Raw genomic sequence first — 26,942 nt, 5'->3', positions numbered from 1 at the left:
TTAATTCATAGGCAAATTAAAATAATACTTATACATCCATCTCCATATAGCCTATTTATACATAGTTGAAGTTCATTAGTGGTCCTGACCTAAATGGAATTCTTTAATTTGCTTAATAAATATTTTCTTAGATTTTATAAGTTGGTTATGATTAGTTAAAAAAAATAAAATTATTACCTTAATCTTTAAAATATTCCTTATACGGCCCTTTCTGTAAAAGTCTTATTTCTCCCTTTTATGGCTGATGTGACATAGTTACTTCTTGCAGTGGACCCCTCAATCATGTAGAATTAATGTGAAAAATTATCTTGTAAGAGTTGTCAGTATGTTAGAACTTATTCTTTGTTGCTTTGCTTTTACCATTCTGTGAGCTGTCTTCTTGACATTTCTGGGCACGGCTTAATATACCAGTGAAATAGGTACTCAATTACAATCGCAGACTTTAAAAATTAAACTCTTTAAAGATAGGCCTACTAACTCACTAAGTTGGCAGCCCTGACCATTGTTGTTAAAGCCCTTGCTAGCCACTTGATTTTTAAATAACAGTTATACCGTGCATTTCAAATCTACAATTTTATTATTCCATTAACTAGGTTATTATTATTTTCAGAATCTGTTTTATCTAATGAGACCCATGTAATACTTGAAATAATAATAATAATAATAATAATAATGATAATGATAATAATAATAATATTATTATTATTATTATCATCATTATTATCATCATCATCATCATTATTCCAGTAACATTTTGGTGCTCATTTGTGCAGTAATAACATTTTCTTAAAAAATCTGGCTATTAATTACCAGTATTGGTTATATTGTTGGTATTTCTGTGACAACTACTACTTCTGTTGCTCCTGTTGATTCTGCTATTACTACTACCAGTAGCGATTTCTCTTAAGGAGCACAGGAGCAGTGCACCACCTCTTCAAAAACACATGTTTTAAAATTTATATCAATGAGCTGCAGTAGACTATGTGAGCGACATAATTCTTTATTATAATACTATGTAAAAAATAACGCTACACGTGTACTGGTCTTGTTGATGCCTGGGACTTACGTATACCGCTCGACACTTGCGGCACACTGTTCCATTGGAGCATGCACAATAGTAGTGTTTCACTGGCAGGCTTTGGAGCATGGTAGGGAGCCAGTGCAGTGTGCGTAGGAGGGGTTAGGAGCACTTTTAGATGTGTTCTCAACAACGAGCTAGATACTATAGAGAGGACAAAGACCTCAGAAAGTTGAAGACAATTGAACATTGGTCCGCCATGTTTCGGTTAGTCAAAACAAAGGGGCGTGGCTCGGATGTTGTAGGAAATGACTGTGAACTGAGCTACATATTAAGACTATGTTAATAAGTAAAAAGTAAAATACACACAAAACTTTACGTTTTATAACAGCTGTAGGCCTATGTTTATTAGTTTCACTAAATATAGCCCAGATATTAAATGACAAGCTATACTCGATGCAACCAAAGCAAAGCACCTAAAGACGGATGAATTTAATCGGCAGAAGAAAAATAAATAATTTTTTGACTTCGTCTCAAATTTAATTACCTTACAGCTCTTCTAACCTAATATGAAATTATGTACTTCAGTGCTCACCAGGTGATTTCAAGAGAGACGACGTATGTAACTAGTAGGAGTAAAATAGAGGAAAGGTAGTGGCGAAAATTAAAAAAAAAATCCAGTAATTAAGTTATTGAAAAAAATTCATTTGACATTGGAATTAACACAGAGAACTTTTGAACACTGCAATTATTAAAACTACAAATAACCTCTTAGCATGCAACATAATAATTAAAGAATGACAATAATAGAAAGTTACTCATGATCATAACTCACCACATTTATTGAAACGATAAGATACGATTAACATTGTTATCAGAAACAACAGGAGCCAAAGCTAGGTACACTTCTTTTCGCATGATGGAGACATCATGTAGTCTAATATAATTTGAAACAAATATTGTCGCGTGATGGAGACATTGTGTAGTCTAATATAATTTGAAACAAACGTTCTCACACGTGTCTCGCAACTAGGCAGAGGCTTTTGCAGAATAAAACTGTTCTTACATTATTTTGAACAATAATGACAAATTGTGTGTGATGCAAGTGCTAACTTTCCTCTTTGTTAACAAAAAGAGCCCTACGCATTAATAAAAGAAAATTGGAGTAGGCCCTATAAACACAATAAATACTAAACTCTTGATGGTACAAACTTATTAATACAGATACTTCGCTTATGCTCAGTCCGTCTTATCTTATAATTCTCTGCGGCAATGGTACCTGTATTGAGAGGGTTTAATTATCCAGCAACGAATATTATGATTTACGGTACATTTCATTTAAATCCGAGGGAATGAGACATTTTTGGAAATTTTAAAGTCTTAATTATTACTTTTTCATTTATAAATCAGCTTTTTACAAAACCTATAGCGAAATGTTTAAGTTAAATATTCATGTATCTGAAGAATATAATACATGTACAAACTCGTTGCAGTGTACCTTTGATAAGCACTCCTTGCGGAGGCTGGCGGTGCTATAGACCGCCATGTTTTTTAGGGAACGATCCATAGTACTGTTGGCCTCCGCAGGGAGCGCTTGTCAGAGGTCTTCAGCCTCTCTATAGTATCTAACTCGTTGGTTCTCAAGCTGTCTGCAGTAGCTGTTAGCTCGTTCCGTCATAAATATTGCAATGAATAGTGTCCAAAATCTTTTAAATGTGTAATTTTCTGTAAGACTTTTACACGAAAAGATAAAAATAAAGAAGATGAGTACACGTACACAGGAATTAAAATTGTAATAACTAAGAACAGTAATAGAGAAGTGGCAAGAAAATAATTCAACTTTCGGACTTAAGAAAAATGCAATATGCGGTTGCAATATAAAAGACGCTGTATTTTGTTTTCCTTGCCTATTGTTCGACAGCGAACATTCACTGACAAAAACAAGTACGTTTTATGAATTTTATTTATTTTTCTGTTTGAATTTAGGACTTTGCGTAGTAACTAAATAATTTTGATTACAGTTCTGCAGGTATGATTGATTTGAAGCATATGAATGAAAGAATTAAGAAACACGGTACTTCAGCTGCACACGTCAACAATAGTAATAAATTAGCAGTGTTGGGTCAAACAAACATACAGACACAATTGGATTCAATTAGACTGTCGAACTTCACAATGATAAAGTTACCAAAAACAAATATGTGCGTGCGATTTTGTGGAGCTTTTGAGTTGGCTTTAAGAGGGCACGAAGACGGAAACTCATCTTTAAACGCTAGTATTTTTCTTGGCCTCATCAATTTTAGTTCTGAATTAGACGCACTCTTAAGGAAGATTTGGAAAGAGGAACAGTGTTTAAGAGCACATCAAACACTATACAGAACGAAGTCCTTCAAGCCATTTTGATGTATGCCATGATGAGATTTCAAAAAATAAATAGTAAGTTACTGCTGACTTTTTAGCAGTTAAGGCTGATGAGACGACAGACGTATTGAATGCTTGTGAACGTGTGAACTTTGTTATAAAACGCAATGTAGCGAAAACTATATTATTTACGGTGTGCTGCAATAGAAATTGAACACTTTATGTTGCTATTAATGGACCTACATAGAAAACTGATTAACTGCAATTTCTTGACTAGCAAAATTATGTAAATCTATACCTACAGTATATAACATATGTTAATAGTTATATCGTAGTTAGTATCTATAATAATAATAATAATAATAATAATAATAATAATAATAATAATAATAATAATAATAATAATAATAATAGGGTGTAATAATATGATAATCATAATCATAATAAATATTTGTGCACCACCAGGATTATTTATCACCACACGCCACTGACTACTACTACGTAAATGTGTGCGTATACACACACACACAGACATAGGTACATACAAGTTATAGTGGATACAATATTTATCGCAGGTGAACTCGACACTATGGATCATGTACAATGACCAACCCCCAAATTCAAGTGACAGCTCTGAACTCGGCCATACAAAAGGCGTGGTGATATCACAAGAAGATGGAGGCCTCTGGCTGGTTCACAGCGTTCCCCATTTCCCTCCTGCACCCAGAGATGCTGGAGGATACAGCTATCCCGACACAGCATTTCACTATGGACAGAGTTTTCTTTGCATCAGTCTGCAAGCCAGTGAAATGGATCTTGTAGGTTAGTTAATTCTATTCATCTTTCTTCTTCTTTATTAGGGTGACTTGAAGACGGTCTGAAGCACGTAGGTCTATTAATTGGCCCATTCAAACAAGTGTAAATATACATAGGTTGATTGGACTGATCCCTTTTACAGAATGAATATCTTCAGGATACTACGAGCAGTTTCCAAAATGTTTGCGGTGGCCCCATCCAATTCAGGTCATTGAAGTACGACATATCAGTGAAACATGTATAACTTTTCAAGCAACAGTTGCCAATCAGCATCCCTGTTAATTCACACTCCTATTTAGCGATAGAAGTTAGATTGATATCAAGCTATGAGCTCTCAGTGAGGTATTTCCTCTGTTTCATAGTTGGCGCCTTTCTCCAAACCCTCTTTGTAAAGATCTTTCAGTACACATAGCTCAGCACTCGTATGAAAGTCAGTAAGTAAGTTGTTCGAGAATTGATCGTTTGCAATTCCTTACTTCAGCTTGTGGTAGTGAAATTAAATTATAATAAAATGAGAAGTATGGTATATGTAGAGTTTTGTAGCTTGTTATTGTACTACAGGGCTATTCGAAAAGAAAGAGCAGATTTCAAATATTTATTTTAATCTAACTATAAACACTAGAAGCATTTACTGCACACCAATGGATAGAGGAAGGTTCAATTTTGTTTAATGTCCGGTTACACGTGATGCTCGGTCCGGGGCCATAAGCAAAGTGAAAACAACAACGGCCTGTCTGCCGTAGTTACTCACCAGTTCGAATTTGAAGGACTGATAAATAATCCTTGCATAGTCGTCGAACATGCAAGAACTCACCGAAGGTGAATGTTTTTTACGCCGTTTCTGTAAAGAAAGTGTATGAACTTTTTTAGTGGAGCATTATCCGAACGACACCATTCCAGGATGTTGGATTGGAAGAGGTGGAGAAGATCGTGTTCATCGCCTGTGGCCTCCCAAGACCCCCGACCTTACCCCTGTGATTTTTATCTGTGGGGTACATAAAAGACAGGGTGTTTGTACCACATCTCCCTGCTACTCTTCAAGATCTAAGACATCGAATTGTTGAAGCTGTGAATTCCATAACTAGGGACCAGTTGATTCTTGTGTGGCAAGAAATGGACCACCGTTTTTATGTTTGTCGCGCAACACATGATGTGCATGTTGAGTGCTTGCAACCTCATGGACTATAAAACTTTGAACCTTCCTCTATCCAATGGTGTGCGGCAACTGTTTCTACTGTTTATAGTTTGTTTAAAATAAATACTTGAAATCTGCTCTTTCTTTTTGAATAACCCTGTATTTAAATACTACTAAACATAGGCGCCAACTTCCGCAGAGAGGAGGGGGCGGGGACAAAGCATTTTCTGTCCCCACAACTTACAGAGCCAGGGGTGTCGCCCCCAATATAATTAATAGGGGGTCTTGCCTGCTCCACATAATTCAAAGAGAGATTCCTCGTGTTAAAAATAATTAATTTGTTTGAAAGATGAACTAGAACATAAGCTAAAAATGGTTATTTCAGATCCATAGAGATGACCAGCTGCTGCAATGAACATGTTAGTCACGCAACTCACAATGCTACCTCACTTCCTTCCTTTCCCCCTGCATTTGAGATAGGTGAAACACATGATGCAACTGTGACGCCACTTCTTTGTCTGTGATCCATATTTTTTCAGTTCAGTTCATATTTTTCTACTATTGAGATCGAACAGTAATGGTCATGGTCATAAGTATTATCAAGCAGAAATAATACAAAATTAACAGTTAAAATTAACAGGTACCGGTATTCGACTGTATTTTTTGGTGAATTTTTATTATTCTACTGCCATTATAGGAAATTAAGAACAAACACTGAAAATACCTTAGTTTTGTAGTGTGGAGTAGTAGAAACTCGATGTGATCACTGGGAGAGCTGTGGTCCCACCCAACCTGCCCTAAATAGGTTCCTTACTTATATAGGACAATCATCGTACTTGAAGGAAGAAGGCGGCCATATTCCGTCGTTGTGACGTTATTTGAGGTGGAGTGGGAGAATGATTGCAGTGTCGCCAACTGTGGTAACCATTCATATTATCTTACACACCTAACAAAACCTAATCTAACCTAACGTGCTACACATCTATTGTAACATTCCTAATGTTTAGCACACCTGTTGTAACATTCCTCACAGTTTCATTTCGTTTGCCGATATTGGCATCCCTGCTACGCCTCTGCTGGAACTCAAGAGTTATCTAGTGGAAGTGAAGTGAAACTGCTATTCTGTTAATAACGTTTTCCGAAGTTGTTTCTGTGTTATCTGCAAGAATTATTGTGTCATTGTAGTGATAATTGCATTTATATTGTATAATAAAAATTGAAATGTGTCGTGGCTGAGATAAAAGTGTTCTAAATTGATTTCCAGCGCCACAATCCCAGTGATAAACATGTGAATATTCGTTAGGAGTCTGTTGGAAGTTGCAATAGAGTAATATAAATTGACCTTTTGAAATTTAAAAGTAACCGTTATCAACATGCAGTTTCAGTGATTGGTTTTGTGTTGATCGTCATTGCGGGTGTGGGCTTGTTAAGTGATCAGTGATTGCAATGTAACTATTATTATTGATAATGGATAAATTCTTAATAAAGAAAACGTCCAAAATGAAACTGCAATGAACAGAAACAAAATGATAAATTGGGTTGTAGTAGTGGCAGTAAAACTAATAGCTTATGTTCATCATCACTGCAAGGATCAATGAAGGGTGAGCAAAGCAATGAAAGAGAAAATGTAGTGTATAAGGACAGTAGTTTTCAACCATCTAGAGCAGAGATGGGCATCGTGCCTCACTTGAGAAATAATGCCTCACTGACCTTCACAGAGCTTATCGCTCTGAGTGACATCATCTTCACAGTCCCTGTTCCTCCCTCATGCAGCTCCTAGGCGTGGGCAGGATCTATATCAGTTTCATAAGCAATATCAGTGGTGGCATAATGGCATTATCAAAGCAGTGTGTACGCGTTAGAAAACGATTATTTCATGAGAAATGGGAGGAAGAATTTTTTTGCTGTTTAGAAGGGGAGAACATACGATGTATGTTATGCTCGAAAATCCTATTAGGCATTAATAAATTTAATATACAACGATATTACTCCTTATGTCATAAAGAACATGCTGAATTAGAAGGTAAGACAAATTAAATGTTATTTTTCGTACTATTCTGTAGAAAATTTATGATCTTAACATTTGCATAGTATACTAAATACGACATTATACCTTAAACACGCTGCATTAAAAGGTAGGAGGAATTAAATGTTGTTTGTACGTATTATTTCCAAAAGAAATTTATAAAAAAAAAATATCAAATGTGCGTAGAAAACGAAATATGATTTTCTGAAATTATTTTAGGTCGAGAACGTGCAAATCTATTAAGTAATCTTGATAAACGCCAGAATATTCAAGAAAATAAACGTAGACAACGTGATGGAATATTATTGGCTAGTTACGCAATTTCTCGCCTGTGATTTAAATCAATTCCATGATGGAGAAATAGTAAAGAGGTTTATGATTAAAGGTGCCGAATGAATTTGCCAAATTGAATAAAAGTTTTCGAGTCTCTCACGTTAACCAAACGCTTTCCTAATAATTTGCCACTGACCGCCTTAGCGATTACGATAAGGTGACGCAGGTCACAGCAGTTTATATTTCCCATCCTACTGTGCAGTCTCCTCTCCTAGTAAACAAACTATTTCAAATCGAGTGCCTCACGTAACCGAAAATTGTACTAATGTATGATCTAGAGTTAAGCATTTTTCATGGGTAACTTGCTGTATGAAATATCAGTTGATATTAATTTCTGAAAAATGCGTGACATTTTTAGAAAGAGTGCCAGTATTTAAAGTTTTCTCCGATTTTTTTAATTGGTTTATTTTATGACACTTTATTAACTGCGATGGTTATCTAGCATCTGAATGGAAGGTGATAGTGCCAGTGAAATGAAGCCATGGTTCGGCGCCGAAAGTTACCCAGCATTTGCTTTGATTGAATTGAAGGGAAATCTCGGAAATAATCTCAACAGTTAACTTGTCCCAACTAGGATTTGAACCTGGGTCCGCTTGTTTCACTATCAGACACACTAACTGTTACTAGACAGTGGTGGACTCTCAGACTTTTGTGCAGAGTCTTGCCCCCCCCCCCCCCCCCAGTATTTCAAAGAAGTTGCCACTTATACTACTACAAGTACCGGTAATTTAATTATGTGGATTCATTCCATCATTCATAACTGGCACTACAAACCATGAAGGGCCCAGGTCTCCTTCAATAATTGAAGCCAATGTATTACGTGTGACTTAATCTGTCATGACCAACAAGAAATATTCAAACCTTCTCTTGCTTGCAGTTAGTGTTGCTAATTTATGGTAGCTAGATCTAACAATTTTTAACAAATTTTCAGTGGCAACATTAATGATCAATTTGATGAATTGTATTATTAAATATTTTTATGATAATTAATAAGATTGTCCATCTCCAATGGATTCCAGCACATTGTGGAGTCATGGGGAATGAAACTGCAGACACACTTGCCAAGAAAGGCACAACAATAAAACAAAAGCCTAAATTTAATTTCTCATATTCCTCAATAAAACGCTTGATCACTACAAAATTTTCTCATTCATACCTACAAGAAATAGAATCAAATGCTAAAGACAAAAAATGGATTACACTACTTTCCAACCCAGATATAATCCCCCAGAGACCAAGGAAAACAGCAGTTGCAGCCTTCAGACTATTGACAAATCATGACTGTCTAGCAAGTCATCTCTACAGAATAGGTATCTCAGCTTCGCCCATATGTGTCCTGTGTAACGATCCAGCAGAAATGAATGAAGATCACTTGAAGACCTGTGAAGCATTAAGATCAGAAGAAACTACAGTTCAAAAGTATTGGAAAGCACGACTGCTAATGGCTTCATTGCCAGATGCAAGGCACTAGACAACAACAACAACAACAACAACAACAACAACATATTTTTATGATAGGACAAGGGAACTGTGATTATTAGACTTAAATGTTTATGAGAACAAAAATCCGCTCGTAAATTTTAGCTAAAACTCTTTTATTCCAGGGCAGATCATTTACATAGCCTACCTTACATTTATGACTCTATTTCTTAAAAGGGACTCAATGCCATGCAAGGACTATGATCAAGTACAGGGCATTCCAAATGATGCAGTACGAGCCCGTGCAGCAGATAATGTGGCATGTTGACAAAGCAGTGCATTTTAGTTTGGTACCCCTCTCTCGGAATAAAAAATTACACAATTCTTTAATTTCTGAAAAACATTATAATAAACTATTAAAATTTTATACTTTTTTTTTACATACGTACCTTGGTTGTAAGGGGTGTTGAAAATTACTCCCCTCCACTGTTGCACATTCCATGCATTGCTTCAGAAGATTGGCTTCACTAGTGGCGAAGCCAGTATGTAAAGAGTGGATAAGGAGAAAGTCTTACCTTAATTTTTTTTGTAAAATAGTTCCAAACGGCGAGTTTTCTTGAAGGCAAAATTGTCAAAGACACGATCCTTGGAGATTCTCTCTAACAATTTTGTTTACTATTTGTTTACTTACCCTTACTTAGTTAGTAAAGAGTTTGTGTAGTAAACTTTACTACACACACACACACACACACACACACACACACACACACACACACACACACACACACACACACACACACACACACACACACACACACACACACTTTGAAAGATTGACATTTTGATGGGTGCACATACTAAACTTACTCACTGAAAACTGATATGTCCCGTATTTTTTTCCAATTGTCTGGGAACCCTACATTTATACAGGGTGTTCCGAAACTATTCGTTCAAAATAATGCAGGAGGTAGAGAACATCAAAACAAATATATTTTGTAATGGTACATATGGTCCCTGAAGGCAATTTCTGATCCTAGGGACGATTTAGACAGAAGGTAGTTTAGCATGCTAATTACATCAATGGCATTCACAGGAACTGCTCGAATGCACGACCATTAGCCTGTATGCACGCAGTACATCGTCGGACCATTGATTGTCGTGTCTGCTCGAAGATACCTGGCATGAGTAAACCACTCCATGTGCACTGCTGTTGTCACAAGACGTTAATGATTGCGACTGAATCGGTGTGTTTACAAGGAAGTCACCATTGTTGTCACTAGGCGGTGCTGCTTTCGAATGAATCGGTATGTTTCCAAGCAGATCTCAGAGCCAACCAACTGTACACAGAGCAGTTTTGAATGTCAGTACACATTCCCAGTCAGCGATACCGTCACAACAGCTTACGTCAGCACCACTAACATAAAGTGCCATAACATTACAAGTTGACTTCAGAGACCATATATTCCTTATCGAAATATATTTGTTTTCATGTTCTCTACCTTATGTATTAATTTGAACGAATAGTTTCGGAACATCCTGTATAAACTACACTATTATTAATTATACACAACCGCACAAGAAGTGTCTAAGAGATAACTACACATTGGGCTGTTAGGGTCTGGTCTGGAGTAAGTTTTCCTCACACAGCTGAGACGTGATGACGCCAAATTCGATGTATTCTGCACAGAGACACACAGCTGAAAGAGTGTGAAGTCATTTTTGCTCCAATACAACAGGTTCCAATTTAACTCGAACTGCTGCTCTATGGCTTGACTCGTAATGAATCATTTGGAATGTACTAGGCTATATGATTTGGGATTTTCACTGTATTAAATGTGCAATGCTTGGGAAAAGTGGCATAAGTCAGTTTCCACAAAAATTTTTTATTAATTTATTGACAACTTAAAGAACATCTGCTCGCTTGGGAAAAAAAGACATAATTCTCCCATTAGAATAATTCATACAGAAGAAAATCAAATCGACATAAACCAGTGTGAAGACAGTTTTTTCCTTCTCCTGTAAAATTAACATTTCTGACTTGTGCCACTTTTCCCGAGCACTACAGAAATGTGGTACGAGATTTTTGGGTATTTGCACCATGTCGTAAATATAGACATCCAACGTTTATCCAAGTTCGGGTTGGAAAGTAGCTGTTGGTAATGGATCGAACAGGAAGGTTTTTCCTTTCTTGAAAGACCGTAACTTAACGTGCAAAACACCACATCATATTGGATGATCGTTGATTATAGCAACTAAAACATCGTACTGTAAGTACAATGAGACGAAAAGAAAATTACAGCTATTTCAGATATCCTCTGATTGAGATTCTGGCTGATATATACATCTATTATCAGGCAGTACATCTCACTTGACGATGTGTGTCAGAGGACGAACAATTGTCTGTATGCCTCTGAAGTCTGATTAGTGTAACATGTAGCTAATCGGCGATGTATGGAATGGAGGGGGAAAGTAACTGGCCACCCTACCCTATTATCTCCTGGCCTAGTTGCCTCATGAGTGATTCCTTATTGGTATCACTTATGAGATTCAGAACTGTCTTTGGACAGTTGACTAAACAAACAGTTTCACTTCAATCCTTTCAAGTGACCTTTAAAATATTTTATGCTCGACCATGCCGAAATGTAGTAATTATACACCTGGTAGCAGCTCTTTAATGGACCTCATTAAAGTACACCTAGTCATTAAAGTTCAGGTGTTCCACTAATCAGAAAATACCATTGTAGCAATATGAAAGCGCAAGTATTGATTATTCTTGGATATGCAATTGAAAGACAACTAGTTCTGTTACTATAATAATTAGCGTTAATTGTAAATAATATTCAAATAAATTCAATTTGTCATCTCGTTTTTCAATGTCTAATTCAATTTCAAGGTTATTTCAAGATTAATGTTTATTTTACTCTCTAGATTATATCAAGGTCAATGTCGACATTTGTTTCTCGGAAAAAAATTAATACTTTCGCGTCTGTGCACATCTCACAATTTACGAGGTATTGCACAAGGTCAGTTCCGCTCCTCAGTCAGATAAGAATAACATGAATACTTATGAATAATTTCAAGTTAGAAATATGGTCGAGCGTAAATAGTCGTATGAAACTTTACTATAATGGTAATTAAGATGCTCGTATGAAAATTATGAAACTCGCTTGCGCTCATTTCATAAACATACTCGCGTCTTAATTACTACCATTATAGGCTCGTTGCATAATGTACTATAGTGTTTCATGGTTTCATTATAGTTGTACTAATGATGATTAGTAGATAAATATTAAGTTAATAATTTTATACCTGGTGTTTATTGAATTGTGTCAATGTAAAAAAAAAAAGAAGAAAATTCAGCTCAAGATCTAGTTCAGTTGCAACCCCAAGGGAAATCAGAGCAACCCCAAGTGCTGTCTGCTGGTTATGGCCCTTCTTTCTTGTCTTTCCTGATGATGGAGATAATAGGCTATGTAGCTCCAAAATGTTGCCTGTCTCTACATCTGTGACACGGTGCAAATATCCAAAAATCTCACATCACAATGAAATTCTTTGCATGCAGGTAAAGCTGAGATGTCCATGTCATAGACTAAAAGAATTCTATGCCTGACTTAGAGAATGTCAGGAAAAATTTACCTGCCCTACCTTACCAATGTCAAAATTCCCTTATGGAGGAAACGCAATGATCATATCGTCGGTGAAGAAACAATACCGCGTAACTGACTTTTTGACGATTTTTTGTTTTTTGGTGCGTTGGCATCCCTGACACTGCGAGCACCATTTGATAGCGCGGGAAAGTGTAATTTCACCATGTAAATGTGAAAAAAAGGAGTTGAAACAATACCGCATATCTGAATTCCTGAAAATATTACTGAAATTCCGCGTAACTACACTACATGCAATACCACCTAACTGCATTCAGGGTACATTTGTTGGAAATACCGCGTAACTGAATAAGAACAATTTCAACACGGAAGAATAAAATAATGCTGTAGGCTATTTTATGGACAAAGTGTGCGAGGTGTGTACCTCCAATTAGATATCTTCTTACAGTAATGTGTACGGTGGAAAATAGTTTAATATAACTAAACTGAATTAAAGGAGTTTTACATTTCTTTCAGTAACAAATTGAAATGTAATTCATGCTCATGTAATATGGGTCATCGAAGGAAAAGACTGAATTTAATATTTCTCAACAATGCTACGGAAACACGCACGTCAATCTGTGTGTCGCAAAGCATCGTTTTCCCCAACAATTCGAGCTGTATGCACTTATCTGATACATCAATACTTCTGTACCTATTAGTTACTGAGTTTCGTTGTAATAAGTGTACACAATAGTCTGTGAAAACTGCAAGAAAGGGAGAGCCTACGTTGGGTATAAAAGGCTGAAAACTGGAAAAGTAACGCATGACACATATAGGGAAGCAAGGAAATAGGGGCATCATGTAATTCCAAAATGTGTCAAAAATAAAAATTCAGACAATGCAATGTAATTGGGAATGCTGAAAGACAAGAGATTTTTTTTTATATATCTTGCAATAAAATGACCTGGGATCAGAGAAAACAATACGTGAATGGTCTTGTGGATGTAATCCCGACAAAACATCCTGGAAAGAGTACTAGTGAGTCAAGAAGAAAAGGTACTTTGTTGTATCATTTCCATGTGGGCAATGAAAAGTTTCAAGTGTGCAAGAAACTGTTCCTTGAATACTCTTGCAATAAAGATTGGAGTATCAGGTATATTGGTTAGAAAATTCAAAGCATGGGATGTCCTCTTCTTCTACTGTTTTCCACACTCCTGCCGAAAAGGACAAAAAGGAAGAAGGTACACAATTTCTCTGGACATTTTTTGATAGTCTCCCTAAACTACCTTCCCATTATTGTCGACAGTCATCATGCGAACTTTATTTAGAGCCTGCAGTTCATTCCAAAATTCAGTACATAATTTGTATAAACAGAGATGTGCACATGAAAATACTGACCCTCTGAGCAGAGATATTTCAACCTGCTTTTCCAGGAAAGTAACATCAGCATTTATAGCCCGAAGAAAGATCAATGTGACATCTGTTGTAGTTACAAAACCGGGGAAAAAAAAAGTGAAGCTGTATGGCTGCAACATGATGGAAAGAAGAAGGAACCTCGAAAAGAAAAAGAAAAGGATAAAGAGGATGCTGAAATGGAACTGGGCAATGTATTCACCATGGATCTCCAGGCAGTCAAAATAGTTCCATACATACAGGCAAGTTCTGTGTATTATAAGACAAAGTTATGTGTGCATAACTTTACAATTTACAACTTGAAAAATCATGATGTCGTATGTTACTGGTTCGACGAAACGCAGGCAGAACTGGTGGCATTGGTTTTCGCCTGTTGTGTCATAGATGCATTGACTGACTGCATAAAAGAAAATCCTCTGCCAGTAATTTTGTACTCTGATGGATGTACATACCAAAATAGAAATGCAGTCATGTTTAATGCCCTCCTTGGTCTAGCAATTTCTGTGTTGATTACCCAAAAATATCTAGAGAAGGGTCGCACTCAGATGGAGTGTGATTCCGTTCACAGTGCAATTGAATGCCAGTTAAAATGTTTCAATAACAAGAGAAGCAAGAAAGAAACCCACACCTTACTATGTTAAGCATTTAGGTTATTCTTTCTTCAGAAATTATGCTGACAAAATATTTTGGATTTATTATTCAATTCGCCCAGGAAGAGGAACTAATGAACCCACTGTAACTGATCCGAGGGCAATACAATATCGTCCTGATGGTGCATTTTTTTTTTTTTTTTTTTTTTTTTTACTAGCAAGTAATGCCAAGGCGTCCCAGAAAACAAAGTACATAAGTGACTGCAAGAAATTATATTCTCAACCACTGAGAATAAAAAAAGTCAAAGTGAAATCACTTGCAGCAACTAAAAAGTGTTTTGCCATGCATTCTATGATAACATTGGTTATGTATAATTTTGTTTATAAGCAAGGTGTATTTCCTTATGTCATAAATGACAATCTTAAAAGCAACACTATAATTCATTAACACGTCTCACAAAATAATAAACATAATTATAATTACATCATATTGATCTTTTTCAAGGTGATTGTTTTACAGGAAACCTTTCCAAATATTGTTTAACAATTACAATATTTATCTGTAAAAAACTTAAGTAATATCAAAAATAAAATTAAGAGTACCAAAACATTGCTTACTTCTTTTAATTATAACACTTCTTCACTTTAAAAATGTTCTATCATTGAAAATTAAGTGAAAACTAATTTAGTGCAATACCACGTAACTGACATAAATCTTCACAGCTAGCCTTCTAATACCACGTAACTAACATAAATAACTTAAAATTGGAATATAATTTCATTTTCGGATACCGTACACATTTCTAGCATTATTTACTAATGCCATGTCAAATTTCACATTGCGGAAGTGATTAGTTTTTTTTTAAATTACGTTTTTTTTTTGCCCTGTAAAATTTGCATTTTGTTACTTATGCGGTATTGTTTCTTCACCGACGATATGTGTGTGTCCCTCCTCCTGCCTCCACACACATAATTCATCCGTATTGAAATGATGCTCTTCCAAACTTCAAGTCCTTGAGTATGTAATTCTTCCAATTAATCATAGTTCACAGGAAACAGGCTAATACAGGTTAAAATAGAAAGAGAATTTCTTTTTTATAATTACTGATTTTTCATTATTACAGCAGTCTATGGGTATCACATAAAAAATTGCATGCGCCTCTCTCTCTCTCTCTCTCTCTCTCTCTCTCTCCCCTCCTTCCCTCTCCCTCCCTCCCTCTCTCTCTCTCATACACACGCAAGATTAATATGAAATAGTTGAAACACGTGTTCAGGTAATTAATTTGACACTTTATTTTTTAAGCAGTTATTCAAAGAAGGGCCAAACTCGTCATTTTAAAATTTTACAGGACGAACAAAAAATGTAATATTTCAGTATCAAATACCAGCACAAAGTTAATTCTTCAACATCTTATATTTAAAGCACTTTCATGAAGATATGATATAATTTTATTCTTTCTGTGACTGCTTGAAAAGAGTTAAATTTTAATTGAAAAAGAACAGAATTGGGACTTTCTTCTACAATACTACCATTTTAGAAACAAAATTTCTTTTAATTCTTACTATTAATATAGGTACCTAATTTGAACACAAATCAAATTCTAAGCTATTACATTAAGTAAATTCAAACAAATGATAAATCATATTAAGAAAACTGGGACTCCAAACTACAAAATGTACCATATTGTGAATTGAGTTGGATAAATAAAATAAAAGTCCATCTTGAATCTTGCATACACTACTTTTAACACTTAATTACAAATGATTGATAAATTGACAACTTACTAGTGTTAATTATATAAAAGCACGTGTGGCTTACAGCTGTTTCGGTGTATACTGTACACCGAAACAGCTGTAAACCACACGTGCTTATATAATTAACGCTAGTAAGTTGCCAATTTATCAATCATTTGAAAATAATAGTCTTATGAATCGAAGCTGGCAAAAGAAGGGCCCAATTGTAAATGACTGGACCGTTCTTCTACAAACTGAAATAAGGTATTGTTACAATAAGGTCCCAAAAGCAATAATAGGCCCTTCTTCTACCAATCGAGATACTCATTACGTATTTTCTGCTGGAATTATAATATTATGTCTAGGCCCTTTTTATGCTGATCAGATGCGCCTTCTAAATAAGTACAATAAAATTGAAAAAAGTGATTTTTTTTTTAAATTACTAATTGGGCCCTTTTTTCAGTAACCGCTTCAAATGTGAAAATAGTTTTTTCTTCTAATAATTGTACTGTATATTATCTCATTAATAGACTTTTTAGAAAGTAAAAAAAAAAGTATTAAATTTTATTTCCTCTCGTTTTTTTACTTTCCTTCCAGGTATTCAATTAACATACAATGAACCAGTGATTTATGACTCAATTGTACCATCAGATTTAGAAGATAATTTCCCGCATCTCGCTGCAGCTGCAAGAAATGTGCGAGTACAAACAGCTCCCTGGTATCATGAACAAGAACTTACTTCTAGGCAAGGGCAAACATTTTACTCTTTTGCAAAGGCACGAAGATTCAGCAAAGGTACGAAGTAAAGAATGTATCAGGTAATGATTGTAGTACCGATAATGAAGAATTTTTAAGCAATATCTAGATCTCCATCATGAAATAACATTAATTAAAAATAGTTTTTTATTCATTATTACTAAATGAGATTGAGACAATAATTTAGTCATTTTATACAAAAGAATTCCTTAATTTTTAGGTTATAATTCTTGTAGAGTTGCATTAGTTGATGAGGAAATATATGATAGGAACTGCCATTTTTACCAAAAAATAACACTAAATAATATATAGAAATACAAAATTGTAGCATATTAACAAATAATTCCAAGAAAAAACAACATTAAAATTCGAAACTTCATTAATTTCATTTTATCATAATTTTTTTTTCCTTTCATTTATGTTTTGCAAGTTCATTCATCAAGCTCTGTGGTCATTGTGGCTTATCATGCTACGAATGGAGAGAAGCTATAAAAATGACAAAAAATGTGTGTGCTATATGTTCTCTACTGGGCACATTTCAGGACAGTACCCTCTGCAGGCATTACTGCAGAGAGCACGAAACTCTTGCACATGTCCTGGGACTCTGTTCATATGGGAGATCCTTCAAAACAATAGACATCATATCATTCGAAGCATGTTGGCTCAAACTATGCAGGATTGTGACTACGCTGTTTATGAAGAAGTCTCTGATTTGGCCACTGATGGCAGTAGCAGATGGATTCAGACTATCTACGATATACAGATTAATATTGGATCCTACTTTGAATCTCATGAAGGACAGCCAGAATAGGTGGACTCCGAGAAAGAGTATATATAAGCCTATTGTCACGTACTATAAAAATAAATACATGTTAGACAGTATAAACGTTGTTGGCTTAATGGTTGGGGTACGAGAAACAATATTAGTGATGGGCGATAGTCGATAGTACTATCAATAGTTAAAACTTCAACTATCGAAACTATCGACAGTCAAATTGTTTCCAATACTATCGATCAGGGGCAGCTTTAGAGGTAGTGCCATCATGCCATGACATTACCAGAACACAGAAAGAAAAGAAGAATGCATATTTTCCGCGTAAAACCTGAGAGAAACAATGTACGTAAAGATTATTATTTTTTGGTCCTATGGAATATCTGTTGTGTAACAATTAATATTAGAGGAGAAAAATTTGCTCTGGTGCCAGGGATCAAACCTGGGTACTTGGTTCTATGTACCAAGCACTCTCACCATTGAGCTATGCCGAAGTCCAATCCACAGCACTGGATCGAACCCCCTTCCTCCAGTGTTTTTCCCTTTGTGGCCTGACTCCAAGTTGGGCATGTATGTTGACATTTTATATTAAGCCAACTGCCATTATATACAAGGAGCGCACTCAGTTGAATAACTTGGTGGCCGGGATTCCACAGTAATATGCACAGTAATCTGTGTAGAAATATGCACCCTTCGAAGAATGTTTAGAGATTAATGAATGATGGAAGGTGGGCGGAATAGCATGAAGGGGAGTAGTCCCATCTGTCAATATCTCTGCATCCTACTATAGCTAATCAGCCCAAGTAGGAATCGAACCCACGCCCGAATGCAGCTCTGGATCAGCAAGCAAAAGCATTACCGCCTGAGCTACACTGGTGGTTGCTGCTACTGTTATTGCTGCCCATGTTGTCGTCAGCAGTAAAGCTCGTTTTTTTTTTTTTAAGTTGCTGATGTGATATGCTTTTGTTTTGGAAAGGATTTAAATGGCTTGTCATTTTTTTTGTGATATTTTTATTTTGTTCCTTCACTTATTTGTGGAGTGCAGACATAACTTTTCTTTATTTTGAGAAAGATCTACAGCCTATATGGTACTTTTGTCAGTTGACAGCGTAGTGATGAATTGGGAGACCCTCTTCCAATGCAGTGTTCGACCATTCTCCCTCTCTTTACCACTGTATAGATTTGGATTTGGTAAATAAATCACCCACACTATGCTCAGGATAAATATCCATATTGAATCTTGAATATATAAAAGTTAACAAAATGATATCTTTTACAGAACTTTATTCTGATTGGGTGGCACCAGTACTGCAGACAAATCTTCTAGTAGAGACATGGCGTAATGGACGCGGAAAGTTAACATCCAGATGTAACAGTACTTTCATGTAAGTTGGCAATATAAAGGTATGCATTTTTTTTTTTACTATCTCTCTGCAAATGATTTGCACTTTCCAGTTCTCCACGTTTGTGAAATTATATTTTTGAAATTCCATTCTTTCCACTAACTATTCAACAGAACATGCAAAGAGGCTACCAGCATAATCTCAAGATTACACTCGAGCATATACCGGTATTTGAATTCTGCTTGGTTGATATCTGGTTGTGTTTTTCCTAGGTGTTTCTCAACTATAGAGCGAATACTTCCACTGACACTAAATAACTTCATGGTTGATCCAGTGCAGTTAAATAGCCGATTGAAAAGGCATGCAAAAAATTGTATTACAGAAATTTAGCAAAAGAGAGATGTTAACCTACTAAGAATTGAGGACCGTTTTTGCAAAACTTTCTAACTGAAAAAACTAAATTTTACATGAGAGACAAAACACTGTAGTAAGCAAAATTTTGCTGTAACTCTCACATAGCAGAAAGCAAGTTTTGGAAAAACGATCACACTTTGACACACGACAATGAAGAGAAATAATCAAATTTTACTAAGACGCCTTTAACATCATGTTAACGAATCCATCAAAATCTCAATTTTGTAAATTTTGCAGTTAGCAAGTTTTGCAAAAACGGTCCTCAATTCAAAGTTACTAGCTCATGTGGATAATAATTGAACTGAACATAAAGTATGCATTGAAAGAACTTTTCCAAAAGCTGAATCTTATTCAGGACACAAAAGAAAAATGTAATAAACGATTTCTCATTACAGTGTGAAACCTCTCATTTACAGACATCGAAGGGACGTAACAATCTGTCCGCATCTGGAAAGTGTCCTTTATTGGGAGGGAAACTCCCCACTCTAACAGTAAATTTATAATATGCATTATGTATCCCTTCACGTTTTAAATGAAATGTATTACTGTAGTTTAATCCTAAATACAGTAGGCCTATACTACAGTAATTTTGAACTACAGTAGATAAGACCGAAAAAGGAAAATACAGTACTGTGCCATGCAATTTTATTCTAGGTCTACAGTTATGCAGTACTGTAATTTACAGTTTTCAACTTAACCTTTACGTTCAGGTGCCATGTCTCTCGAAACACAACAACTGATTGAAGAGAAAAGAATAGTCCTACCAATCCAATCATGTGTCGAATACAATTTCATGATCGCGGGAACCTTGGACCCATCAGACAGGTTAAATTTTATGATTCTGTTTAACCACCTGCTTCCAGCTAACAAGGGGTAGCCAGCTGGGCTAGTGGTAGCCTACGAGACCCTTATTGTCTTCTTTCATGTTAAAGAATTTCTGTACAGTTCTCAAAACTAAATTTTCCATTTTTGTAACACATTAGGTCTTGAAAACCAAGTTCTGTCCGCAGTCAGGAGGTAAAGCAAGCTTTAGAACTGTGAAACAGCTGTCCGTGTCCGTGTCTGAGAGGTCCGTAATGGAGAGTTAAATTTATCATTATTTCTATATTATTTCAGTTGGGAAATGAAAATCTGTCCGTATTTGAGGAGTGTCCGTATCTTGGTGGTGTCTGTAAGGAGAGGTTTCACTGTATACTGAAAAGTATTGAGTGAGTAGGCTTACTATGAAATAGGCCTAATGCAATTAAAATGCAACACAAAAATTTTGTGATACTGTAAAATTTGTTAAATGGAAATTATTTTCAAAGTTATGCACAGCATTTTAATAAACATCTATGATGATGTATAATTATTACATAATCAAATTAATTGTACCGTACTACAATTTCAGAGTTGAAAATATTTCATCAGTGAAATTGAAAGCTGCAAGCTCTGCTTTCAAATCTACAGACGATCACTCTAAATGGGCTGTGGCAGATAAAGATAGTACGTCAACTAAGGACTGGGTCTGTGTGGGAGACATCAATAGAATGGTACGCATCTTCTATTACAATCTAATTTTGACTCTGTGGGAAAATAAAGTAAGCCTACTTAGCAACCTGTATGTAGTCACTTGTTTTGTTACTTAATCGATCCTTAATTGCAACTGCTTTAAAAAAAAAAGTCTTGGACAGTAGAAGAGGAAGTTTTTGCCTTGCTACTAATGGCTCCTTTAGACATACTGACATCATCGCATATTCCCAGACTACCAAGAAAGGTTATATAATTGATCCTACCATAAAGATTGAAATGGGGAGTAGCCAGCCGGAGGATGTCAATCAAGAAAAGATGAACATTTATCTGCCAACAGTTGATTACTTCAAAGCAAAATACCAGCTTGAAAACATTGAGGTGATTGGTCTTCTGATTGGAGCTCGTGGTATGATTCCCAAGTTCTTTGAACGCTTCAGGAAGACTTTTGAACTACCACTGACACTTACTACTGACATCATAACTTCAGTTTTGAAATGCTCTTGCCAAATTCTGAGTCATCATATTCACGCTGTTTAATTTCTCTTTCTTCACTTTATAATTCATATATGTTTATTTTAATTTTCTGTCTACAAATTTATGGAAATATTTAATATTTTAAAATTCATGTAGGAGAGTATACTGAGTCCTTCTGGGCTACCTCCAATGGGAGGTAGTTAACAATTTAAAATTTAAAATATAGTTACTGTGAAAAAGTTTGTATATAGGATCTACTACTGTACATAAAATGTACGCAGAGTTTTTAGTTAATTAAAGCCTTGAACAAATGTATTAGGTATTTTCATAACACCCTCCTTGCAAGGTCTCTAAAAAAATACATTTTCGAAATGTTTGTTTCACATTCTGTAAATTCAATGGATTAATGACATAGATTTCTATTTCGTTTCACAATTTTGATAAACATTTGCTTGTAATAATTGTAAATATTTGCTGTTAAGTAGGCTTACATGTTGACTTGTCTTTCTTAACCTGTTGTGGTTAAACACAGCAATTACATTCATAACAATGATCAGTGTGTGTCCTACTCAAGCCCTGATCCCACTTAGTGGAATGGAACCGAATTGAAACGACATCTGAAGCCGCTCACATCTAGTGGAATCAAATCAAACCAAACAGATTCGTGTTTCAGTTTAAAATGGATCCAGTAAGAGCTTTAGCACATTTATATGAAGAGGGGGTAAAAGAAAAAACGAATATTCAAAACAAGAAAAGGAAATAGGCCTACTAGATCCATGGGATTTTTTTAAACTAGATATAGGCTACACATGGAGAATTTTCCACTTTATTTCACTATATTCTGAGAGATGAAACAAAATTTCGTTCTGTTGTGCGTCTTTGGATTTTATTTTTTATCTTATGTTTTCATTAATTTAGACCTACTTATTTCGCTACAAACATTATAACGGCATAATTATTATTACAGCATACTTTTTTGTTTTGTCTTACAATAGCGGACAATTCTGAACAAGATTGATTACTTTTTCTTCATTGATATTTTGTAGTTTTCTGTATACATATTATTTCAGCAGTAACCTTCAATAGATACTAAACAAATTACACTACCATATCAAAAATGGATATTGTTTATTTGTTTTTCAAGAGGCATCACGAGAACATACGATCATACCTGAATCAAGAAATTCTGTTCCAGCAGTGGAATAAATATTCTAGTTCATGAATTCTATTAATTTCGGTTCAGTTCGATTCGATGTCCTGCTTCTACTGACTTTTATTTAAATACCTTGTGAAGAGAAATTCTGTTCCATTCGATTCCGCTAAGTGGGAGTGGGCCTTCACATTGAAATCTGAATCATGACAAAGGAATAGAATTAACTTATAGATAAATGGGTCATACGAAAATAATAAATATTTTAATGGAAAATATTTTCTGCTATATTCATCAAAGCTGACCTAATTACACATGTATGAAAAATGTAACATTTTAGATTCAACTTACGATTAGTATCATCATCATCATCATCATCATCTTAGTCCACACCTGTGGAGTAACGGCTAGCACGTCTGGCCACGAAACCAGGTGGCCCAGGTTCAATTCCCGGTCGGGGCAAGTTACTTGGTTGAGGTTTTTTCCGGGATTTTCCCTCAACCCAATATGAGCAAATGCTGGGTAACTTTAGGTGGTGGACCCCGGACTCATTTCACCAGCATTATCATTTTCATCTCATTCAGACGCTAAATAACCTGAGATGTTGATAAAGTGTCGTAAAATAATCTACTCATCATCATCAACCATTATGTAAACGAATTGAGGAGTAGATCATAAGAACTACATATAGGAACTATTCTGTCGCATTTCAAAATGTTGTTAGTTTATTTCATAATCTAGTAACATTACTTTGAAACCTAATTGTTGCTTATATTTAGGCTGACCATATTTTGATTTCCCCAAACCCGGACTGTATATAATTATTTATCTTCCTGGCGATATTCAATATTCATGGGTCCAGGTTGCTAAATTCAACAATTCTTCCAGTGACGGCTCGTGAGATTTTAATTTGGTAGAGCTACATTAAAATTTTCAATATACGGCATTATGTCTTGTGTATCACAGCAAAAATTAATTGTATTAATAAATTTTACCTGTATTGAAGCTGAAGCCATAATCAACCACTGATCCAGTCTTTGGTTCCGCTGCTGTTGTTGTTGATATTTATGTTTTTTAATAATTAAAGCTTTGAAACACTATACAGAACACACACAATCTTTGAACCCACATTACACTACACAAACACACCCCTACAGGAAACAAAACAAGAGGTGACAAGACCAGCAACAACTAGTTCTGAAGAAGACCAATAATAGGTCCAAATATGTAAACCAAGTACGATAGAATTTAACACGAGAAAGTCATATAATACATATAGTGTTAAAAGTTATGTAATCAAGATATATATAACATTTAATTTAAGAATACTATATTGGTTTGTGCTATACTGGAGAATTACCACGGTCGCTTTGAACCGTGCCGTTACGTTTACCACCAAATTTAACTAAATACACACACAATGTCACCAACATAAGAACATGACGTTGGTGTGTGATGTAGTTGGCGGGAGAAATTTCTCTCTCTCTCTCTTTCTCTCTGCTTCCTTCGTTCTGAACATTTCTGAGAGATAGCACCAGTGTTAGTTACAATGTGTATTTGCGTAAATATTGCGAGTAAATTATGACGAGTGCCTTAGATGAGAGGCTCGGGACAGAAACATTTGCATTTATAAAGGTTAGGTTACGTTACGTTACGTTAGGTTAGGTTAGCTTTGATTAGGTTAGGCAAGCTTAGGTTAGCTCTGGTTAGGTTAGCTTAGCTTAGCTTAGCTTAGGTTAGGTTAGTTTAGCTTAGGTTAGCTTTGGTTAGGTTAGGTTAGCTTTGGTTAGATTAGGTTAGCTTAGCTTAGCTTTGGTTAGCTTAGCTTAGGTTAGGTTAGCTTAGCTTAGCTTAGGTTAGGTTAGTTTAGGGATAGGGAAGTGACTGGAGATTTTAACATGAAGTTCATTTATATATTATGTAATATAAATGTTATTATTTTCATGTATTTGACGAAACTTTTTAATTGTAACATAAAATTTGATTTCATTCGTTCATGTAGTAGTTAAAATTATATAATATGAAAGTTCTTGATTCGTAATATTGATAAGAGAATAATAGGCCTATAATGAAAGCGGTGAATAATATCATGGTCCCTAAAATTTTTTTTTCGTAAAAGGCTAGGTGTTTTTCTCTAAGCCAGAAATAAAACAGCAACGCCGTCATAATTACGTACTTTACGCTTTGGCGAACATTAACCGGAAATTTACTTTCCGTCATTTTAATGGATTCCATGAAACACACCTTTTTTCCTTTTACTTTCCTTCTGATAACCTAGTTTATGATGTTACTACAGCTTCATTTTCATTTAATGCATTCAAAAAACCGCTGTTGTACTACATAAAACCTTGAACTTGACTAATGAGTGAATTATTTAAGAATATAGTCGCGAATTTGACTACCACCATTTCGATTATATTTTGTTTGATGCGGCTCAGTACGGTCCGGTGACTAGTGGCCAGTGAGTAGCGTCGACTATCGATATTGGTCTGCCGTGGGTATTATCCAGTTGTTCCGTGGTTTGTGTTATTAATATTATTGGAGATAACGTTTCACTGTTCTATTCACAATTTTATTTCAACACGAAGTCTAGTCTTCTTTCTTTGTGGCTAGAAAATTTATTAATCACTTCATTATTGAAATTAGAAATATTTTCGATCATCACTTTTTCTATGCTTAACATTGCTAAGCAGCAAGACAGTCTGGTATCATTGTACTTCTTAGAAGTCTTCACTCTTTTCAGCATAGAAAAATACCCTTCAGGTTGAGCAGTAGTCATGGGAGAAGTACCGGTAAGAATTATTTTGAGGAGAGTGAACACTTCTGTGCAGGAATTGCCGATTCCTGTATCCAACATGATTTCGCATATTTTCATAACTCAGAAATATTACGGAATTTTTACCTCTCGCACAAAACAGATAGTACCGACAAATGCTTATTGAAAGCAAATCTCTCCCCTACCTGACAAGAAACGATATCACACACCTCTTTCGCAGAGATAAGATTTTGCGATTTACTTTTTCTTTTCTTCATGGGAGGAGTTTCTCCTTATTGATGAGTAACAGAAAGAAGTTTGAATAATTTCCAAAGGTCCCGGGTTCGATACCCGGCTCCGGAACAATTTTTCCCTCGAAATTATTCAAATCAACTTTACAGGGAGTTATACCTGAAATCTTGATTTGCAGAAAGAAGTTTGTTTTTGTTTTTTCATGATTGCCTCAAGGAATGAATTTACTGCATTATAGATACTGATGGGATCCGCATTACGATGCTGCAGCTGGTTATACAAAATAGCCACATGAGGGATGATATGATGAAAAAATTCTAGACAAAAGTTGAAGTCCTGATCATTCAACGAACGGTACGAAGAATCCCTGTAGCTCCTTGTACAATGAAATGATTTCTTTCAATTTGAAGTTACTTATAACACTCCTTATTTCCAGAAACAGTATTAACTAATCGACTATGAATATTCCGCCATGTGTTTGATCCTCCAGATATTCGTCTAGAAACACTATACAGCACAGCTTATCGTGAAGGCAACATAGAAAAAAAAATTTAGGCAAGACTATTGAAAAAAAATACGAGCTTGTGAATTCTGTGATGCTGCCTTTTCTATGATTATATTCAGCTGATGTGCATATTTATAGAGTTGTGTTAAAGTTGTTTGTACATTTGCCTTCTCTCCACTCTTTACAGCCACTCCATCGTAGGTCTGGGTGATAAGTTTGTCACAGTCGACAATCAGAACTGTTTTCAACTGCTCTAAAATGCATTCCGCTAATACTTCAGCATAATGGACTTTTGAATTAAACAACCCTCACAATCTTTCATGCACAGCACCTCCAATTCATAACGGAAAACAATAACTTGCTGCATATGACCTGATACTGTACATCAGTTATATCATCTGACATAACTGACAAAAATTTAGATTGTTTTATTTCAGCAGATATTTCATCTTGACACACCTCCAGAATACAGCTACAGCTAAGAAATTAATTCTGGATTGTCTTGGAAGTTCCTGTAAACACTTTTGAGCTCAAGAAATGGTTTTCGAGACTCATCTAACTTTCCAGTAAATTCCAG

General features: G+C 35.4%; 1 protein-coding gene across 1 annotated transcript in view; it reads left to right on the top strand.

The window, feature by feature from the left end:
- DNaseII (deoxyribonuclease II) overlaps window positions 1-26,942 on the top strand; it is a 50,818-nt gene that overhangs the window by 9,938 nt on the left and 13,938 nt on the right. The window contains exons 3-6 of the mRNA XM_069834026.1: window positions 3,955-4,201; window positions 17,030-17,227; window positions 19,240-19,345; window positions 21,108-21,249. Of these exons, the coding sequence (XP_069690127.1) occupies window positions 3,955-4,201; window positions 17,030-17,227; window positions 19,240-19,345; window positions 21,108-21,249 (693 nt within the window). The remainder of the gene's footprint in view (window positions 1-3,954; window positions 4,202-17,029; window positions 17,228-19,239; window positions 19,346-21,107; window positions 21,250-26,942) is intronic.

The sequence above is a fragment of the Periplaneta americana genome, chromosome 8 (genome assembly GCF_040183065.1).
Source record: "Periplaneta americana isolate PAMFEO1 chromosome 8, P.americana_PAMFEO1_priV1, whole genome shotgun sequence".
Classification (NCBI taxonomy): domain Eukaryota; kingdom Metazoa; phylum Arthropoda; class Insecta; order Blattodea; family Blattidae; genus Periplaneta; species Periplaneta americana.
Note: the sequence above shows the minus strand (reverse complement) of the source record. Positions and strands in the feature narration are given on the sequence as shown.